This window comes from Frieseomelitta varia, unplaced genomic scaffold (assembly GCF_011392965.1).
Source record: "Frieseomelitta varia isolate USP_RPSP 00005682 unplaced genomic scaffold, Fvar_1.2 scaffold_455, whole genome shotgun sequence".
NCBI classification, from domain to species: domain Eukaryota; kingdom Metazoa; phylum Arthropoda; class Insecta; order Hymenoptera; family Apidae; genus Frieseomelitta; species Frieseomelitta varia.
The window spans coordinates 68,557-90,187 of NW_025110207.1; the positions used below are offsets into that span (position 1 = coordinate 68,557).

Consider the following 21,631-nt stretch of genomic DNA (forward strand, 5'->3'; position numbering starts at 1 on the left):
TTCTCAATTTGGTCCGCGTTCCACGAACGGATCGATCCTTCATTCAGACAATCTATCGTCATTCTTCGAACTTAAAGACTTGTCAACTTTGTAACGTCTTGTCAAGATTCTGTCCGTCTGTTTCTCTTTCTCTAACTCTTTCTATCTATCTATCTCTCTCTCTCTCTCTGTGTGTTTCGGCAGCAAGCAAACGTAAATTACCTCGCGCACACGAAACGTGTTTACGCGTTTGGTAACAGAACGTAATCCTCCGCCGGTTACGTCGATCAAACGTTGCTGCTCCAAGGTGATCGGAGAAATCATATTCGTGACATGTAAACCGAAATCGGGTGGAGTTTCTGACGTGAATTCGTTCGTAGCTGGAACGAATGTTGAAATCTGCAGAATCTGACGATCTAGAGACGTCGTGCGCGATAAGATAAAGAGGAGGATGCTAGGCGGTTGGGAACGTGTGTCTGTGATTTTCAAGCTGGCTTTTGTGTTGCTCGGTGTTGTTCAGTGTCAGACAGAATGAATCCTTCAGTTTCATGTTTGTGCTGCTAATAAGGCTGGCTGATAGTAACTTTCGCTTTCCGTTTCGGTTTTGCTCGGTGCTAGTGAGTATTTGCAGTTCTTACACGGTTAATTGGATCACTGGAATTTTCAATAATTAAGTGTCGGAACTTAATTAATTAGGCGTGGAATGTTCGTGCGTGCAAAATAATTTCGCAAAGGAACTATTGTAACATATTTGTCACGAATAACTAGTGAGTACTTAAGAGCTCTTACAATTCTTACTTGGAATTTTTTATTAATCAGGTGTTGGAGTATTAATTAGTGTGGAACATCTGTGCGCGGAAAATAATTTCGCAAGGGAACTGTTGTAACATGTCTGTCACAAGTAACTTGTGTAAATTTTTTATGTACTGAGAAATCTACTTTGTCATAGTCTTAGTTTTTCTACGAGATTTATATTTCTTTCACTATATCAATCTTCTCTATTATTAACTTCTTTATGAGTCTTATGTTAAATTTTTATTTTATATCAGATAATTTCTAAAATTCCTCTAAAGTCATTTTCTAATCTGCTATGAATAATATTAGTGAAATATTCTATTTACATTATCTCAGTAATTTTATTAGCTTAATCTCATATTTTAATTACTTTATCTGCGTTACTAACTAATTTTAATAATCTATAAATAATTCATTCTAACTTACTCTCCTATATATCACACATAATTTTACTCCGAAAGATTACCTCTCAACCTTTTTCAATAATCTTTTTCATCGTAGTAATACGTATCTCTTCTAAAAAGTCTAATTTTGTACTTTAATGCCACGATTATGCTAGAGTATCTATCTTAAAATCTACGAATGTCTAAAACTCAAAAAATTCACTCAGTGGACTTAACTTTTCTTCGTCACAGTGTCGTCACAAAGGAACTCGTCACCATAGAGGAACTTCATACACATACTTGCGAATTTTCAATGAAAACCACTTGAAAACCAGAATTTGTGTAACGAGAAACACGTCTGGTGTGATTACAAATGTCGATCGGTGTTAAACATTTTCACAGTGCTGAAACCATGCAAGAACCTCATCCATCCTATTGTCATGCACACCTCTTCAAGAATCATGAAAATCAAATTCATCTTGTACACGTTTCCATGGTAAGTTTCGATTATTATCGATGAATGTATAAATATCATTTTTGATATTGATCAGTGATGTAATGCATATCACATGAATATTTATAACATCGTGCTTGTCCCTTTCTCACTCGATACTTCCTGCACTACCAGCACTAACACACGTATACATCGTTCTCGAACTTGTTCCACGACACTGAGAAGGGACGTTCTCAATCTTTTTTTTTTTTTCGTCTCTCGAACATGCCGAATTCTCGTTCTCGAATTAATCACACGCGTCACGAATTACGTTTCCTGTTGTGAATCTTTTCCTTGTCGTAAATATTCTTGTATCAGGGATATTTGCAAAGAAATCTTCTGTTATCTTTGTGTGTAAATGGAACTCCATTTTTGTTTCAATGTAATTTAATTTGGGCAATTGATCGGCGAATTCTAAGAATTTTTGAGAGATATAATTTTTTGGAGAATTCCATTCGAATAATTGTGCTTTTAAATAATTTTAGTAATTCCTGAATATTTCATTTTTCGGAGAATCTAATTTCGATCGTTTCAATTCTTACACAATTTAATTTGGATAGCAAATTTTAAGTATTTTAAAGCTTTTGAGAGAGTTCTTACACAGTTTTTACAAAATTTCATCTGCTTGGACAATTTGAATAATTCTGGATTTTTTTTTTTTTTTTGAAGAATTTCATTTGGATTAATTTTGACAATTTCAATTCCTACGCAATTTAGTTTGGATAATTGTTTGTAAGAATTTTTAAAAGATACAGTTCTTAAAGAATTTCATCTGAATAATTATGCTTGGACAATTTGAATTCTTGAATATTTTCTTCTTTGAAGAATTGCATTTGGATCAATTTTGACAATTTCAGTTCTTACGCAATTTAGTTTGGATAATTGTTTGTTTAATTGTAAGAATTTTTAAAAGATGCAGTTCCTATAAGAATATCTTATTCTTCGAAAAACTCAATTTGAATAATTTGTTAAATAATTCCAGCAACTTTGGATAATTTTATTTCTTTCATATAATTTAATTTTTCATCATATTTTTTTATGTTGTAGAAATGATTAGAAAGGTGCTGTGAGTCTAACAGGAATTATCTTCTTTTTTTCTAGAGTCCAGTCAATGAACCGTGGACGATATGTTGAAGAGGGACAAGGGATTGTGCACGAGGTGAGAAGTTGCTTCGACGATGGGTTGCAAGACTAGTATGTTGGAATGTATAGAGGACACAGAGGAGGAAAAGAGAAAGCAGTCGGATATTCTGGATCAAGGATCTTTACTTGGTAATTTCACTCTTTACTCTTCATGGAATTCTAATTGTGTATCACGCCGTAAAAAAACTGTAATCCCTAAAATCCTATCCTTCTACAGTGTCCTCAGAAATAATTTTTTTCTTTAAACAATTAATCCCCTTCTAACATCATTTTGTACATCACTGAAATTTTTCTAATTTTGATTAAGGACCGAATTAGTGATACTTTGTAATTGTCTTTCTAAACGAACAAATAATAACCTATTTCTTTGAAAAAAAAGCCTAAAAGTATTCTTATATTCTCTCAAATTCAATTTCCATTTAATTCCATGAACGATCGCTATTCTCAAAACAGTACACTCCGATATTTTGACTGCTGTTATTATCTATCGAAATGCTGCACTCTGTATTGTTTCTTCGTTTGTTACTTTGCCAACTTTGTCAACATTCGAAAGCTAATCGTTTAAAGTGAATATCAATTTTGTTCATTTCAAATCTATTCTTGCAGATAAGTACGTTGTACATATATTTGTTTTGTTAAAAATAACGTAACATTAAACATTGATCGAGCGATCGATACTAATTGTCTGAAGAATATGCTTTCAACAAATATTCTGCCTTTCAAAATTATCACTATCTTGGGAAATATCAACGAGCTCAAAGCAAGCACGTTGCTTTCTTTCAACACATTCAATTTCGCTTTCTCACGATTCTTTTCAAGTGTACACGTTTTATTCAGAAACTCTCTAATTTTGTAAAACATACCAATTTCAGATTGGGGTGAAAGAGCTGCTATTCAATTTTAAATTCAAACGCAATTTTCGTTCAAATCACTCTCCAACGCCCAAATAATTCCCTCATTGGTTTCACAACACGCAGGTCGAATACGTTAACGCTCAATTTCCCTGGAAAATTAATCCTGACATCCTATCAGCCCAACCACTCACCACGTAATACCACGACAAATCGAGCCACTTAACACACAACGACCTCTCGCAATAATTCCAGGCAGATTACACGATTCGTACTCCCCCACGTTCGTTGATTCCCAATTTTATCCCAGTCATAATTCACATTTTATCTTGTATCTCGATATTTTACATCGCACGTTTTATCGTGCGTCACCCAAGAGGAGAGAAATTATTATATCATATTATTCTATTTCAGTTATTATAAATTATTATATTACTTATAAATAATTTCTAATATTATTATAAACAATATAATTATAAATAATTATATTATAAATAATTTCTAATATTATGTTACTTATAAATAATTTCTAATAAGTGATATAAATTATTATATCACTTGTTAGAAATTATTATATAGAAATTATTATCGATCACCGATCTGGCTTTTGATAATTTCATTTTTTTTGATAATTTTTTCGGCACACGCCGAGAAAGCAACCTCCTCCTCGACTTCGCGTCGCGTACGAAAATCGCTGGGCGAAAGTAATTTTGAGTTACAATCACAGCTGAGGAGCGTTGCGTTTCGCAAAAAAAAAAAAAAGAGCGGCAACGGGAGAGTAGCACGAGCGATTCTCCTTGACCTAATCTCTCTACGCTGTGACATGTTGTACGTATGCTCGAGTGGAGGCAATGTTCGAGACGTGAATTAATTAGAGCCGCGAGGTTTCCGAAAGCAAAACCACATTCCTGTTGAATTTTGATACGGAGCGAGTGGTGAATCAATTTTATAGAAACATAATTGTAATCCTATGCGTCGTGTGCGTCGACTCTACTTGGAAATTGTAATTTCAATACCGCGTATCAATATTTAATTTATAATTTTAATTCTATTTAGTATCAATTTTATTCTATTTAATATCAATTTTATTTAGTATAATTTCAACTCCATTAGTATCAACATTTAATTTATAATTGTAATTCTGTACGTAGAGTAGCAATTTCACCTCGGAATTTTTTTATTTATAATTCGAACGTTTATTTCTGATTCTAGAAATCGCAATTTCAATATGTGCAGAATGTGCTCGTCACTTTTATATTTTGAAATATAACTTTGTGAGTATCGTATATTAATTTCATGGATAAGGACTGTAATTTCAGTGTTGTATATCAATATTTAATTTCAAATAGTAATTCTGATACAGAATGGCAGTTTTATCTTGGAATTCTTATTTCTAATTCTAATTTCATCTAATTCTAATTTCATCTAATAATTTCATCTAATAATCTAATATACAGAATGTACAATCACTTTTATATTTCGAAATATGACTTCGTATATTAATTTCTATGTAAGGGAACGTAATTTCAATATTATATATCGATTTAATTTCAAATAGTAATTCTAATATAGAATGGCAATTTTATCTTGGAATTTTTATTCTAATTTTATCTAGAAATTTCAATGCACAGAACTTGTTACTTTTGTATTTTGAAATACAACTTCAAGAATTTCATCTAAGTATCGTATATATCAATTTAATTTCAAATGATAATTCTAATATGTAGAATGGCAATTTTACCTCGGAATTTTAATTTTAATTCTAATTTTATCCAGAAATTGTAATTTCAGTTATATATATATATGTAACTTTATGACTGTCGTGTATTAATTTCACCTAAATATTGTAATTTTAATATTGTACATCAATTTAATTTCAAATAATAACTCTGATGTAAAATGGCAATTTTATCTTGGAATCCTAATTCAATCGGCATCCGTTTGATTTTATTTTGAAATCTTAATTTTAATTCTAATTCTACGCAGAAATTGTAATTCCAAAACTGTATATAATTTTCACATTTAAGAATCATATAATTTTGTAGATTGGTCGTGGATCGATCGTAGCTCAGTCGTAACGAGATCGCGTTTCTTTAAGGGGATGCACGATAAAAGATTAGAGACTTGTAGAAGGAAATATTTATACATATATATTGCTTGTGAAGAGGCTATTTTTTGAAAGTTCTTGTAATGGAGGACAATTTGTAAGACTTAGTAATCCTTTTTAATTCTTTTCTATTGCATTAATTCTATTTTTGTTATTTTCAAAGTGCTCTAATGTTATCAGTGTTAGCCAATAATATCATTAGTGCTCTCTCGAATGAATCAAAAATGAATCCTTTTTGATTTTTCACTGACAACTTTATAAGGATTTACTACACCTTTTTAATTCTTCTCAATTACATGAATTCTACTTTTGCTATTTTCACGTTTCTCTAACATTGGTTAATAATATTATTAACAACGTGTAATAATATTAACAACGTATTATCAATTTGTTATTTGTGTTTCAATTTCTATTACTACTTTCATTCATTGTAATTTTTATTCAATAGATATTTAAATAACACGTGTTTAACGATTTGTGTGGGCGATTCAACACTATCGATCGCACATGGATCTCCATTCTCTTCTCTGCTCACTAAACTCCATTTGAATATCCCCGAAACAGAACAATTGTTTCGGTTGTTCGTAACAAGCAAGCTTCGTGATACAGCCTCGATGGTATTATACAATGCCGAAACGCTGTATTGATTCTTTGATAAGGAGTCACATATATTTGGGTCAGTGGTTATGAATGCAAATCAGACACAGATAATGCCGGATGGCAATTCCATTCGGACCTTCGCGAGCGTGCAAGCAAATTGGCTACGTGTTATTCCGCTCGTGTCATTGAAACTCGCCGACAAAAAAAGGAATTAAAGGACTTTTCAAGCTCAAGTGTCGAAACGATGAAATTTTTGTCGTTGCAAAAAGATCAATCAGTAAGAGAGTATTCAAGAGCCTTTTTTTTTTTTTTTTTTTTTTTTTTTTAATTTAAGAGTCTTGGGAATGAGATAGTAACCAGTTACGTTTTTGATGTAAATGTTATTCAGATGTGGTGGATAATCATTTAAATTGTTACACATATCCATTTCAAAATGTTTTGCTCTTTTTATCTGAACGTTGAGGACTTTTTAAGCTTATCCATTCTCTTGTACTTTTAATTCAAATTTTCAAGGCGGTCTAGCATACTTTAATCGAAGCAAATTTCAAGGTACGATTAATTACAACGCGTCTAATCTAAGAAAGAAATTAGATGATATTTCGTTGCATTAAATTTCTGCGATCATTGGAAATTAAGAAAAAAATTTTTCTTCTTAATAAAAGTACTATTACAAGCATAGATATCTAGTGTCTTCGGTAGAGATTTTTAGTAAGTTTCTACCAGAATATTCTAGAATATTCACAGTTATCAATTTCAAATAAATATCATCTTCGTTTCTGTTCAATGTTAATTCACTTACAATTAGCAAATAAATATCTTGCATACAAGACACACGACATTAGCTACCATTGATCTCAATATAATCTACAAGAAATTAGTCCCTTGAACTTCTACTTTCATTCCAATCTTACGATACTCTAAGCTCTTTAATCGATCGTTATCATTCGCCAAAATCGAAACAGCAGGCACGCAAATGTGCATCAAGCAAACAATGTCTTCAACACAACAGCCAAAGGGTGATACAAGTATCATTAGTGCCAGTGTGTATTCTTGCCAACTTCATCTCGTCAAATGCTCCTTTGGTTACTAAAATCTCTGCGTGAAACGAGAATATTGCGGGTTCATTCATTTATCACTTGCCAAAAGAAAAAAAAAAAAAGAAAAAAAAGATTAACGAGCGTCTCTGTAATTGCGAAATCTTATTCGGGAGGTCGTTTGTTCCTGTTTAACGAGCATAGTGTGGCCATTGTACCACGGAGTTTCTCCAACAAATCTATCTCGTTCCTGAGGCCACTCACTCACGCGTAGAATTTTAACCTGCACAATTTGGTTCTGTCGACCAGTCGTTGTCTTTGAGCCGCTTACAACGGATCGTTCGTTTTTGCGTGAATCGATTTTTCACTTCGACTCCTCTCAACGGTGACTTTTCATCTCTGCGGACGGGGTGGAACTTTGATTCGACTCTTTGATTCGAACAGGATTCGTTTTCCCTCTTCGTTCTTATTTTTCTTTTTTTTTTTTTTTCTCTCGAGGTGTATCGCGAATGACAGATGGACATGGACAGTGTAGTTCAAGAGATTGGAAGATATCGGAGGTCACGGGAAATTTGGCGGAGTGCACTTTAGTTTCGATTTTTTGCTACTTCCAGCGATCAAGTTAATTTTGATTAAAAAAAATTTTTCAACTAGCTTGGTGACTTAGTAATGAATTAAGACAAATAAATAACTTGATTGTCTACGTGCAGCTATAACTGAACTCATTGTACAGTTGAATTTTGTGATTCTGTTTTGAAATTGATCTTCGTAATTTGAAAAGGAAAGGTTGAATGTTATTTTTTCGAAATATGTAGCGAACGTCGATTTGAATAATTGTATTTGAATTTTAATAAATACAGGATATTTTAATGATTTGTTGATAAATTCATATATGGCATCTCCTTCGAATGACTATTTCTTTCCAAACGAAGAGCTAAATATTCTGGATGATATATTACTTAACAATGGTACGTAATCATATCAATCTCGTTTAATCTCGTTTATATTGGAAAATTTATATAATTTATCTTACTAACAACAAGAAGTTACACAACTGTCAAGTACGAGTCAAGAAATTACGAGTTATTTATCTGATTAAAATACTGTTTCTTATGTCGCCCATTTTTTTTTGTTTCTTTTTCTTTTTAGTTTCATCGATAGAACGAAAACTTTTCTCTTCGATAAATGTAGGAAGTAGCTGTACATATTGATATGTCTGAAATCAAAGGAATCTATTTCAAGAATAAATGTTATATTATTACAGAATTCTTCTAAGAGCAAACCAAGATGTCACAATATTTCTTTCTTTCATCAAACATTTTTCTTTATTCCAATTCTTAGTTTTTCTTAACAAAAAGATTTCACTCTTTGACGAATATCATGACTGTTAATATTTTTAAATTCAAACAAATTCACTTCATAATAGTTGTAACATTATTATAAAATTTTAGAAACAAGCTAAGAAGTTGTCACATTTATTCCACTGATGAAAAATTTTTCTTTGTTCAACAACAATTCTTAATTTTTCTCAATAAGAAAAAATTTCTTTTAAATTAAATTTTGTTAAATTTTTTATTTTTGGCAGATATATATATATAAACACTCCATATATTAATACTTTTTAATTCGAAAATAATCCACCTAATAATAATTATGATACCATCACAGAATTTTAATAACAAGCTAAGAAGTTACAATACTTATTTCTCTGAACAAAAAATTCCTTTTTATATCAACTGTTAATTTTCCTCGATAAAAAGAAATTTCTTTTAAATTAAATTTTGTTAAATTTTTTATTTTTGGCAGATATATATATAAACACTCCATATATTAATACTTTTTAATTCGAAAATAATCCATCTAATAATAATTATGATACCATCACAGAATTTTAATAGGCTAAGAAATTACAATACTTATTTCTCTGAACAAAAAAATCCCTTTTTATACCAACTGTTAATTTTCCTCAATGAAACAAAAATTTTACTCTTTGATAAATATCGTGACACTCCTCATGTCGAAAAAAATGCAGCTAATTTAATTTGAGGATCGCAGAGGAAAGGACATGAATTGGAGAGCGATTTAATTAATAGGCCTTAATAAAAAATTCTCGTTCACTGATCGATTCTCAATGCTATGCCTAGTTTTACGATTTCAGTTTAAACTGTTGGCGCCTGTTTTGTACCTATTAACCGTTGTAACACGTTGTCCAATTAAGGTGTCCTACTTTCGGTCAATTATCTGTAAACTCTGATCCATTCGAATCGGACGATAAATGCTGAATGATCGTGCCATAAAAGGCGCAGATAAGGTTTACGTTCGACCTCGTTTACGCACGCTGCATTTTTATCGATTTGCTTGCATGGATTCGTCAAATTATCCAACATCGAACAAGATATTGAACTGGCATCCGAACTTTTACAGTTACGTAATTACACTGAAACTTCATGCATCTTTTACGATAATATTTACTACAATAAATTTACATTGAAGATCGAGAGCGACTCGTTTGGCAATCTGTCTTTCGTTAAAAAATGATTTCTAGAGTTCATGGAGAAAAATTCAAGATGATTCTCGTTCCACTGAATTGATATTACACGAAAAGATCAAAGACCATTCATTTCATAATCTATTCCGATGAGGCTGGATATATGAAGACATTTAGAATTCATGCGGAGCAACTTAAAATAGTTCCAACGGCGACGTTTGAAAAATCAATCCGACGAATTGAAAGATCAAAGAAGCACGCCCGATTAATTTTGTGCAATCTACTTTGAATTGTCCAGTTCTATTGATCCATTGACCCACAATTTTCTCGTGGCAATCCGTTAAATGTTCCTGTTATCATCACGACATCGACTAATTACTCGACTAATGGATCAATTCGAGAAATCCTCGTTATTGAAGCGCACACACGGCAATGCCAGCACTGTCTGACAATTAATTTTCTTCAATGGACTTTCAATTGTCTTATTTTTCCTTTCCTCGATGCGACAGTATGTCGTGCCAATTATCGCTTAATGCAAGAATTTATTTCGTTTCTCTTTTTTTTTCTTTCTTTTTTAGGAGAAACAGAATACGATATCATACGGAGGAAATCGTCGTTCGAGGGCATCGCTGTTGACGACGACGAAAATGCAGATTGCTCAACGTTAGTAAGTAAATTTCTGTCTTATCGTTATTACGTCTAACATATACATGCAATATTATATAATTCTTTCATTGAAATCGTTCGAACGTATTTCTCGACGATTTAATGAAAAAATAAATAAATAAATAAATAAAACAAAAAATGGTGAAATTATGGGTGCGAAAAGCTGTGCGACTGATGCAACGATAAACGATAAATTCCGTGTGTTTCGCCGTATCAATATCTAATATTCTTCTCTTCTCTGGCTCCAGTCAGAGATAACGGCGAGCAAGCAATGTTCCACTTTGAATTTTTTTTCATAATGAATAAGTGGCAATTGAATCTGTATATCACGCTGTATATTACTATCATTATCATCATCACGGGACGTTTTGTCGTAGTTGCCATAATTAATTTGGAAAACTAGAATTAATTCGCTGGTGTTTAATTATACTCGTTTCCAATGAAAAGAATTTTTTCAATGATTGTTAATACTAGAATTACTTTAATAATACTAATTTCAATGGCAGAAACATATTATAATGAACAAGTGGCAATTGAATCTGTATATTACGCTGTATATTACTATCATTCACGGGACGCTTCGTCGTAGTTGCCATAATTAATATGGAACTGTAGAATTAATTCGATAAAATGTCGCTGGTACTTGATTATACTTGTTTATAAATATGTCGATAATATGTCGCTGGTACTTGATTATACTCGTTTCCAATGAAAAGAATTTTTTTCAATGATTGTTAATACTAGAATTATATTTTTGCAATGATTGTTAATACTAGAATTATATTTTCTCAATGATCGTTAATACTAGAATTATATTTTTTCAATGATTGTTAATACTAGTATATTTTAGTAATACTAATTTCAATAGCAGAAACATATTATAATGAACAAGTGGCAATTGAATCTGTATATTACGCTGTATATTACTATCATTCACGGGACGCTTCGTCGTAGTTGCCATAATTAATATGGAACTGTAGAATTAATTCGATAAAATGTCGCTGGTGCTTGATTATACTCGTTTATAAATATGTCGATAATATGTCGCTGGTACTTGATTATACTCGTTTCCAATGAAAAGAATTTTTTTCAATGATTGTTAATACTAGAATTATATTTTCTCAATGATTGTTAATATTAGAATTATATTTTTTCAATGATTGTTGATACTAGAATATTTTGGTAATACTAATTTCAATAGCAGAAACATATTATAATGAACAAGTGGCAATTGAAACTGTATATTACGCTGTATATTACTATCATTCACGGGACGCTTCGTCGTAGTTGCCATAATTAATTTAGAAAACTAGAATTAATTCGATAAAATGTCGCTGGTACTTGATTATACTCGTTTATAAATATGTCGATAATATGTCGCTGGTACTTGATTATACTCGTTTCCAATGAAAAGAATTTTTTTCAATGATTGTTAATACTAGAATTATATTTTCTCAATGATTGTTAATATTAGAATTATATCTTTTCAATGATTGTTGATACTAGAATATTTTGGTAATACTAATTTCAATAGCAGAAACATATTATAATGAACAAGTGGCAATTGAATCTGTATATTACGCTGTATATTACTATCATTCACGGGACGCTTTGTCGTAGTTGCCATAATTAATTTGGAACTGTAGAATTAATTCGATAAAATGTCGCTGGTACTTGATTATACTCGTTTATAAATATGTCGATAATATGTCGCTGGTACTTGATTATACTCGTTTTCAATGAAAAGAATTTTTTTCAATGATTGTTAATACTAGAATTATATTTTTGCAATGATTGTTAATACTAGAATTATATTTTCTCAATGATTGTTAATACTAGAATTATATTTTTTCAATGATTTTTAATACTAGTATATTTTAGTAATACTAATTTCAATAGCAGAAACATATTATAATGAACAAGTAGCAATTGAAACTATATATTACGCTGTATATTACTATCATTCACGGGACGCTTCGTCGTAGTTGCCATAATTAATTTAGAAAACTAGAATTAATTCGATAAAATGTCGCTGGTGCTTGATTATACTCGTTTGCAATGAAAAGAATTTTTTCAATGATTGTTAATACTAGAATTACTTTAGTAATACTAATTTCAATGGCAGAAACATATTATAATGAACAAGTGGCAATTGAATCTGTATATTACGCTGTATATTACTATCATTCACGGGACGCTTTGTCGTAGTTGCCATAATTAATTTGGAACTGTAGAATTAATTCGATAAAATGTCGCTGATACTTGATTATACTCGTTTGCAATAAAAAGAATTTTTTCAATGATTGTTAATACTAGAATTACTTTAGTAATACTAATTTCAATAACAGAAACATATTTAATATCTCTGTTTCCAGTGGGAAAATTATTAGTGGAAGAATTATTAATAGTAGAAGAAAACAGATTTTTAAATTGTTATTGCAATTATTAATTAACAATTATTACTATTAGTAGGAGAAATATACTTTAAAATTAGAATTAGGACAACAAATATGCTTATCATTTAATTAAGCAAGTCAATAATTTGATAGAATAATAGCTTGTTAAATTCCAATATATTTCCCTCTATTGCTAATCATTAATTACGTTTCGTATGACGTTTTATCTATATCTTGTGTGTTTCTGTCTATTTCTGTACTGTAACCTACTTACTGTTAGAATGTGTCTCACTATGTCTCTATCGATCGATACTCTTGGACTCTGCCCTTTCACCTGCGCTCTCCTTCTCTCTCTACTTTGATTTCACGATACATCGTACTTTAAGCTATATTCGTCACTTTAATTAAAACTATAATTAAAACTTTGTTTATTTCTCAGCGAAATAGAACATCGTCCAATAATTGTTAAATCAGCGTGCTGTGCGCTTGAGATTGTTTTTTTTTTTTTTTAAGGCCATCATTTTTCTGCTTTGTGTTCGCCGTAATTATTTATACGCTGGAATTGCAAAACAATCTCCCAAATAACATGTTATGAAGCGCTATTGTATGTAAAGTTTTTGGTGCCACTCAAATTTTATTTTCGTTCAGCGAGTCCAAATTTTATTTTAACCTTTTCAACGATAATGTTCAACTACTACTTCCGACAGTTCTTATTGCTTTGCAAGCTTTTAAATCATAAAAATTAACGATTTGAATTAAAAATTAGCGACATAAGTTTCATTTCTATTTGACAAGTTGGAATATCACTTCGTGCTTTCTATTAACAATTTTCAATTCGTGACTAAAAATTTTTGCGATAGACTGATACGTTATGTAAAAGGAAACACACGACTTTCCAAAATCATGTATAAATGTAGGTCTTCAAATTATTTTTTTATTACTCTATTTCTGCTGTCTGTATACTATTCCAAACTGATCGATTAATCATTTTATCGATCCATATTATCCTCGTCTCCTTAACCTCTCAACTTTTTTCATTATTCATCAATATCAACTATCGATCCTCTTCAAACTTCAAAATCCTCTACAGTAAGAAAGAAAAATCATTTCTCCAGAATCTCCTCTAACTGCAAAGTTCGTGTCTTTCGTTAATCTCCGGAAATAGGAAACAGGACAAAAGGGAGGAAGCTCATTTAGAAACGTCGTGACGGGACACAGCTCATTTCTCTAAAATTTCCTCTCAATTCAAACTTTCGTCCACCGATCACCGGAAATAGGAAACAGAAGAGAAAGAAGGAAGCTCATCTAGGAACGTCGTGGCATTGCAAAATTTCCTCTAATATTCGAAATCGATCGTTCGTCGATCTCTAGAAATAAAAAAACAAACAAACAAGAGAAAGAAAAGAAGCATCAGCTGATTCAGAAACATCGTAGCGGGACAAAGCTCGTTTCCCTAAGATTTCCTCTGACTTCAATCTCCGGAAGTGGTAAACAGAAAGAAAAAGAGGGGAGCTCGTTTAGAAACGTCGTAACGGGACAGAAGCTCACTTCTCCAACGTCTCTTCTGATTTCGAAGTTTCGTCCATCGTTCTCCGGAAGTAGGAAACGGAGAAGTGGAGGAAAGGAAGTTGATTCAGAAACTTAGGAAGAGTGGAGGGGGAATGGGTTCGGAGACGTACAGCGTCAGCCTTTCTTTTTCTCACGCAATCGTTCCTCATCAGCAATTAACCCTCTCAGCCAAGAGCAATTGCGAACTGTTTCGTTTCGAACACGTGGCGTGGTTCGCACTGTCGAGTGGTCTCATTAATCTTGCATCGAGTTTTCTGGAAGTTTCGAAAGGGGCGGGCGACGAGAGATCAATCGCGGCACGACCTAACCATCCTGAATATTTAATCGGCCTGTCGAGAGCTCTGATTCCCTTTCGAACGAATTATTTAACGACACCCTGTTTTTATACCCTCTCTGCCTCCCTCGTTTGTCGTTGTTCTTTCTTTTATCAAAAACTCGGTGCACCGCCGCCAGGTTCATACTTCTCCCGCTGCTTGGTCAGACAGGCCGACCATAGACAGGGTATAAGCTACTGTCTATAGACGGTCTGTAGGCACCAACAACAAGAGAGCAGCCGAAGAAGTTGAACGAGCAACGATGTCGTGACTGGTATATTATATCTTGCACAATACTTTGCCCAACGATTTCAGGGGGATTGTCTAGTTTTCAGGGAGCTCTTGTTTCGCTAATAGAAATCATCGAGACGCAGTTGTAATTCACGTTTGTCGAGGAACTTTCTAAAATCATCAGCAGAGAAATATATCATGCCTCTTTTTAACTGATCTTTCCTGTTTCTAAGTAAATTGTGAGTAAATACATTAACACGTAAGTAAATTAACACGTAGTAAAACTACTTCCGGAATGTTCTTCAAACGTGATACGAGTTACTTGAGATTATTTTTTTGTACGAGTTGGTTTTCTTTTTCTCGGCGAATTGGTAGTTTCCATCGGTTTACTATTGTCCCCGTACGATCGTTCGGGGACGTGATGTAAATTATCGGTCGAGATTATTTTACGGCGAGTAGGTTCGTCTTTTTAAAATAGATTCTTCTCCGCGAGTTTTTAGACGGTTCTCTTCGTTTCTTCTCTGACTTAGCTGGCAAAAGTTTACAGGAAGCGAGCGCTAATGAAAGCAGATGGTCGATGAACGAGCACGGTTCGCTGCGAGCAGAAGTTTTTTCAATGATATTGTCTGGAAAGTTTGTTACGTGACAGCGGATGGAAATTTGTTTTCATTGATCAAGGAATCCAGTGAGCTTTTAATCCAACTCGAACTTCTTTACTGTTTGGTAGCACGCTATTTGATAGGAATTGTTCTTAAATTAGTAACAAGTATTTTCATTCGAGCAAAGTTAAAAGATGTGTATTTTAATTTTAGTAGTTGACAAGCAGAGTTTAATCTCATGTTTTTAAATAGCAGGGGAAATCATTAATCTTATCGAGACGTCTCACAAAAATTTTCATTACGATACTACCAGCTTCTCGATAGTTCAATTAAAAAATCCCGATAGCATTTATTTATAATCGAAACGACTGCGGTTGCTTTTTATCGTTCGACTGTTTATTCGATTCGCTATTGATAATCGCTCGAAGAGCGATCACTTGGAAGAGCTACTTTATCACAGATAGAGCTTTTGCTCCTGATAGAGAGTGGAAAAGGATAATCTAGACCGATTATGATATTTTCAATTTAGTACCGCGATGAACGTTTTTCCGCGAACACGTGTCCCAACGACGCCATAAATCACAAGTCCTGCGTGTTGCACAATAATCTTTCCTACGGCACGGCCAGTATATATTCTACAATTAACGAAATGTAAATTGGAACGATCGGCTAATTAAACTCAATTTTCTGAACATGAACCGTTACGAATCGAACCAACGACCCGACTCACGTGGACGATTAATTACGTGAACGTAATTGTTATTTATCAGTGCGGATTGATTGAATAGATCGTTTGTGAATCGTTCGTGTCAACTAATGATTTTCCATCATACTAGCACCGATGAACGAGCTAGAAGCAAATAACAGGCGATCGACGCAGATCCCGATCTACGTTTGTCGATCGAACGACGTCTATCAGGCTCCTACGTGGTACAGTTGGATTTTCCAAATAGCATGCAGCCCCTTTCGAAAGAAATGGGACGCGAATAAAAACGAAATACCTCAGTTGCCTGCACAGGTACCAGAAAACCTCTGTGAAACGTAATTGAAGTTGCTTTCATCCAATATAATTCACTTTGACTTTCTAAGGAAACGTCCTTCGAAAGTATCGTTCTGTTGATTGACAGTAAATATTCGAACATTCATTTATAAAAAAAAAAAAATATATCTGTTTCGTTAATATTCACAAATTTTTAAACGAGTTTTTACGTAATGTTCGTTGGTTATAATAAATATTCAGAACACGTAGATTCGATGGATTTTTGAATGTTCATGTATGAAATATTATTTTGTTGATTAACGTTCTTTTTTAAGACACGTTATGATAAGACATTCTATACGTTTCGTTAATTTTGACGTTTATATGATATTTTGTACTTCGTTAATTTTTAAACGTTCGTCTGTGAAATATTATTTCATATAATTAATGCATAATTAATATTCAAACATCCACATGTAAGATACGTATATTTCATGTTTCATAAATTTCGATGAATTGATGAATAAATGTATTTTTGTCTATGAAATGTCGTTTTGTTGATCATAAGTAAGAATTCATGAAATATATATATATATATTTTACGTTCTGTTAATCTCAATGAGTTCTTAAACGTTTATGTATGAATCGTTAATTGCAATAAAAATTCAAACATCCATTCATAAAATGCATATATTTTATACTTAAATGCATATATTTTATACTTAATTTCAATTGGATTTTTCAAACGTTCGTATATGAAATATTAAAGTTTCGTTCGTACCAGAGGATAGGAATTATCTATTTCATATAGCCTCAATTCGTCTGAAAAATTCTTCGACGATAAAAAGATTTTCAATTATCTTCCTTTCACGTGTCTTTCCGTGGAAATAAACGATGTATCAAACTGAATGAACGTTTATTGCGGCCTGTCAGATACACACTATTTTATTTTATAGAATAACATTGGTATTAGATGACGACTTACTTCGTATAATATACTCTTCGTCTTCTTATCTTCCTATAGCCTGTAAAATTTCTAACCCAGATTATTTGATACTATTACGAGATGAATGAACTGTATGATGTGAATTTCGAATGACTGAATTTTCCTTCATGGCTGCAGTAAATAATGCAAACACTCGAGAACAAATTTTATTACGATCATGGAATATAATTGTGTACAATATAATACAGTTTGATCTTTCTCTACGTAATTATAATGCTATTTCATTTCTGTACAAATTGAATTTTCACACACTGACGAAAACTCCTCTCCAGAAAGTTTCTTTCGTTTATCATCATTGCGCTCGCAAGCTCCGTGTTCAAGAGTACGTTCTCAATCCACGCTGAAAGTGATTCGAGAGATCACTTCAGTATCGATTGATCGAACTATATCTCGTACTTGGAACGTTCGACGCGCTCAGAATAATAGCTCGACATGGAGAGGCTCTTCTTCTTCTATGATCCAAGAATCTAGGTCGGGGAAAATTGCAAATCGAAAACAGAATTGTAAGAAAAGAAAACAAGAAAACTGATTTTCCAGTGTCTCTCGAATTTAAAAATATTCAGATCTCGACGATCTGAACCTACAGAAGATTCTAACAACACTCTCAATTGAATCGAAAGTATTATCGACGGATTTCTCATATCACGTTCAACGACCAACTTCGTCGTATTTGCTTTCGTACCGGTTTAACTTCAGATTCGTCTGTCTGTTTGCCATGATCGTAACATGTGCAGATTATGCGTACCACGATTCCGCGACGATTCTAGTATCAAGCAACACGCAGCCAAGTACGAATGCAAAACTCGGAACGTCAAAATGTGGAGACTAAAAAAGTGAAACGATCGCCGCGTGCACGACGGCGAGCTAAGGTTATCGGAGAACTCGAGTTCCCGGAGTCTCGCGTTTCCGACGCCGTGCTAGTACGTGCACAATGTATCTGCCCTGCTGTATTATTTAAAAAACGCCTGCTGTATATTCGAAAACATATTGCATTATCTAATTGAAAAATGCGACTCGTATTTAAAACCAGACAAATTAATCGCCGCTGTTTCCAAGATTTCATCCGTTTAACGTTTTATTTCAGAGAGGACCGCAAAATATTGAAGCTCATCCGTTGACGAACAGTGTTCCTAGTCTCGTAAAAGTAAGTCGAAGTTTCTCCTGTGTACACTATCTAACAATTGACTATGACATCTGCGATAGACAAGCCTATTTACATTTCCATTTGAATTAATCGTGTAGACAGTATACAGTGGTTTATGAAGATATTCTTTAAATTTCTTTTTTATGAATATATTATAGTCTTGCATATATAATGCATTTATAAAAGTCGTCACAAATATATTATAGACGCGCTGCGGGTTTTTTATATTTTCGTGAATATAGCATATATAAGATGGATCCTAAATAGAAATCTCTTAAAATTCTTATTTAATTGTCACTTTAATAAATTAGATATTCATTTAAATTCTTAAATCTTATATTTAAAATTCTTATTTAATTAAATATCCATTTAAATTCTTAATCCTTATACTTCAAATTTCCCATAAAGTTCGCAGCTGAAATACTGTAAATTGTAAAGAACTGTTTGATGATGATTATTATTATTAACTGTGAAACAAATTTTTTTCTCAAACGCGTCAGATATTACTGGTCTTCCCCAAAGATGACCAACAAATGGACATTCTCGCCAACACGTCGAGACGATTGGGCTGGAGCGTGTCGGCGGCGAAGGACATGGAAAAAGCGGTGGAATCCTTCCAGGATCGAGGTCACGAGCTAGTGATCATCGATTATCGGGGGCAACGCTCTGCGGAGGCCGACATGATTTGTAGGTATGGGGTGTGATTTTTCAAAAATTCGACCAGATTCCCTGAGCGTACACGTTGACTTTTTTTCTAACTTCTAACGGACGAAAATTTCATTCGTTTTCAGGGCGATCAGATCTAGTCCCGTTTACCATAATTCCGTTATTATAGCACTTGTAAAGAAATCGTAAGTTGATCTACTTATTACAATTTTCTAACTTTTCTTTCTCTCGAAACGACATTTATATATTTTTTTCTTTTCTGTTTCTCCTTTTATTAATTATTTATTAATTATAATTTTATTAAATTAATCACAACAGGTTCCTGATGCACGGCGAGAAAGATAAAATCGTGATGCTGGATTTACTGGAAACAGGATTCAGCAGAGTGAGTGTCTAAGAGTAATTTTGGAAGACTCTGATTTTTAACCTCGACGAAGTATTTCTTCCTAAATCAGAGGAGGCTAACTGGCGGCTTGCCCCTACTTTCCTGATCGCTACCCCCACCACTGAGATTTTCTCTGTAGCGGAGAGATCGATGCAGTGGAGGGGATAGCGCTAGCGACTAGAATAGTAGGGACAAGGCCGCCAGTTAGCCATCCTCGAAATAAGATCGTAAAGTGATTCGAAGCCTCGTTTCAGGCTTTAATGGAGTGTTCACACGAGAGGATCCTAATAAACGAACTAGTAGGGATTTATGCTAGCGCTCTGGTACCAAGAACGCAACTGGCGGCTGCCAATGCGCTCTACTTGGCACTTGACAGATGCCGTGACATGGTTCACGTGACGAACGATAAACACATTGTACAGGTAACACGAGTAATCAATTAATAAATCATTCGCAGTTTTGTACATCCGTCAAGCCTCGATTCTCTTAATAACTCCTCGGATTATAAAATCGAGCTACACTCGTAGTAAGACTTAGAATTTGAAGGATTTCGATTCGAAAGAAAATTGTAGTCCCACAGAAAGATAGTGAATTCGAATGTTCAATTTTAATTTTTCCAACTGAGGATCGATAAATACGAGTTCTAATTTTTTTCAATATTTTACATCTGACACGAGGTAACATGTTACAATAGCTAATGTTCAGCAAAGACTGAGAAGAAACTGTTACTTTAATAAAAATTCAAAAATACACGTGCGCCTTTCAACGATGTTGACTAATTCATGAAACTACTTTCCAGATTTTCAAACGTTACTCGTAAGACGATTAATACTGACTAGTTGCGCAAGATGGCTAATCATTTTAATTATATATTGAGATCATATCCATTTCTCTTCTCTGATTGCAGTTTGTTAATAAAATTAGCGAGAAATTACTAGGTTATAAGACAAGCGAAATCTTGGGGAAAAGCATCACGGACATAGTGATCTACGATAACTTCATTCTAATGGAGCAACACATAAGCAAAGGCCGGGAGTTCGAAGGGAACATGAACTGTAAACGAAAGGACAATCAAACGATCACGATCAGCTGCAGAGTGATACCTTACAGTATTAGCTTAAAGTAAGTCGGTTCTGAATTCAATCTGATCAATTCTGATCAACGATACGATCGTATCTCGCCTCTATCTTTCACTTGCCCGTTTTCCCCGTCTTCTTTCAGAAAACCGAATTATTATATTTACATATACGATACCACGTATTTATCAGAGAATATTGAACTGTTGAGCTCGGCCATGCAACCAAGAGGAACCGTCGTGTCTCAGCGAAAGATGTCCGAAATCAAATCCATCGAGGGTAATATTTTATGTGTTATTATAGAACTTGTGCTTTCATGATACTTCGTACGAAACTTAATTTCGAATGTTCGATTTTTTCTTTTTTTGTTTCTTCAGCGACTTGGAAAAAATTTTATTGGCCAATCATTTAATTAAAATCGTACGTTCTCTCTGAGCAAGCTCGGATCTAGTTGAAAATATTATGTAAAACTCGTTTCTTTGGTCTTGATTCGAAAAAAGGAAGTTAAACATCTCCCACGTAAATTCCAATAAATTTCCAAGTAGTTTGAAATTCGAGAAAATGTATAACAGTTTCGATTCATATGTTTCTCTCCCCCAAAAAATCTGCGCAATTTCTTCTCCACAATGATCTATATACCCGAAGCTAAAAATCGGATCATTTTAAAACTACAAACTCACCGCGTAAAATTTTTTTTTTTTTTTTTTCGGCAACCGATTCGTTAACG

General features: G+C 33.2%; 1 protein-coding gene and 1 long non-coding RNA gene across 4 annotated transcripts in view; one reads left to right on the forward strand and one right to left on the reverse strand.

Annotated features, from left to right (window-relative positions):
* The first annotated feature begins 1,046 nt into the window (after window positions 1–1,046).
* Window positions 1,047–21,631, forward strand: part of LOC122532411 (high affinity cAMP-specific and IBMX-insensitive 3',5'-cyclic phosphodiesterase 8) — a 25,727-nt gene continuing 5,142 nt past the window's right edge. The window contains exons 1-10 of one of the 3 annotated variants that reach the window (XM_043661167.1): window positions 1,047–1,653; window positions 2,752–2,922; window positions 10,452–10,540; window positions 18,718–18,777; window positions 19,278–19,468; window positions 19,569–19,628; window positions 19,762–19,828; window positions 20,083–20,250; window positions 20,736–20,950; window positions 21,050–21,183. In XM_043661167.1, the coding sequence (XP_043517102.1) occupies window positions 2,829–2,922; window positions 10,452–10,540; window positions 18,718–18,777; window positions 19,278–19,468; window positions 19,569–19,628; window positions 19,762–19,828; window positions 20,083–20,250; window positions 20,736–20,950; window positions 21,050–21,183 (1,078 nt within the window). In that variant the 5' untranslated portion in view covers window positions 1,047–1,653; window positions 2,752–2,828. Of the gene's footprint in view, window positions 1,654–2,751; window positions 2,923–10,451; window positions 10,541–14,409; window positions 16,690–18,717; window positions 18,778–19,277; window positions 19,469–19,568; window positions 19,629–19,761; window positions 19,829–20,082; window positions 20,251–20,735; window positions 20,951–21,049; window positions 21,184–21,631 lie in introns of those variants that run through there. The other 2 variants (XM_043661168.1, XM_043661169.1) reach the window with 2 other exon arrangements.
* LOC122532447 lies at window positions 17,527–18,726 on the reverse strand. Its single transcript, XR_006307508.1, has 2 exons — window positions 17,613–18,726; window positions 17,527–17,567 (listed from the first exon to the last, which is right to left on the reverse strand). It is a non-coding gene; the product is annotated as an uncharacterized LOC122532447 (long non-coding RNA).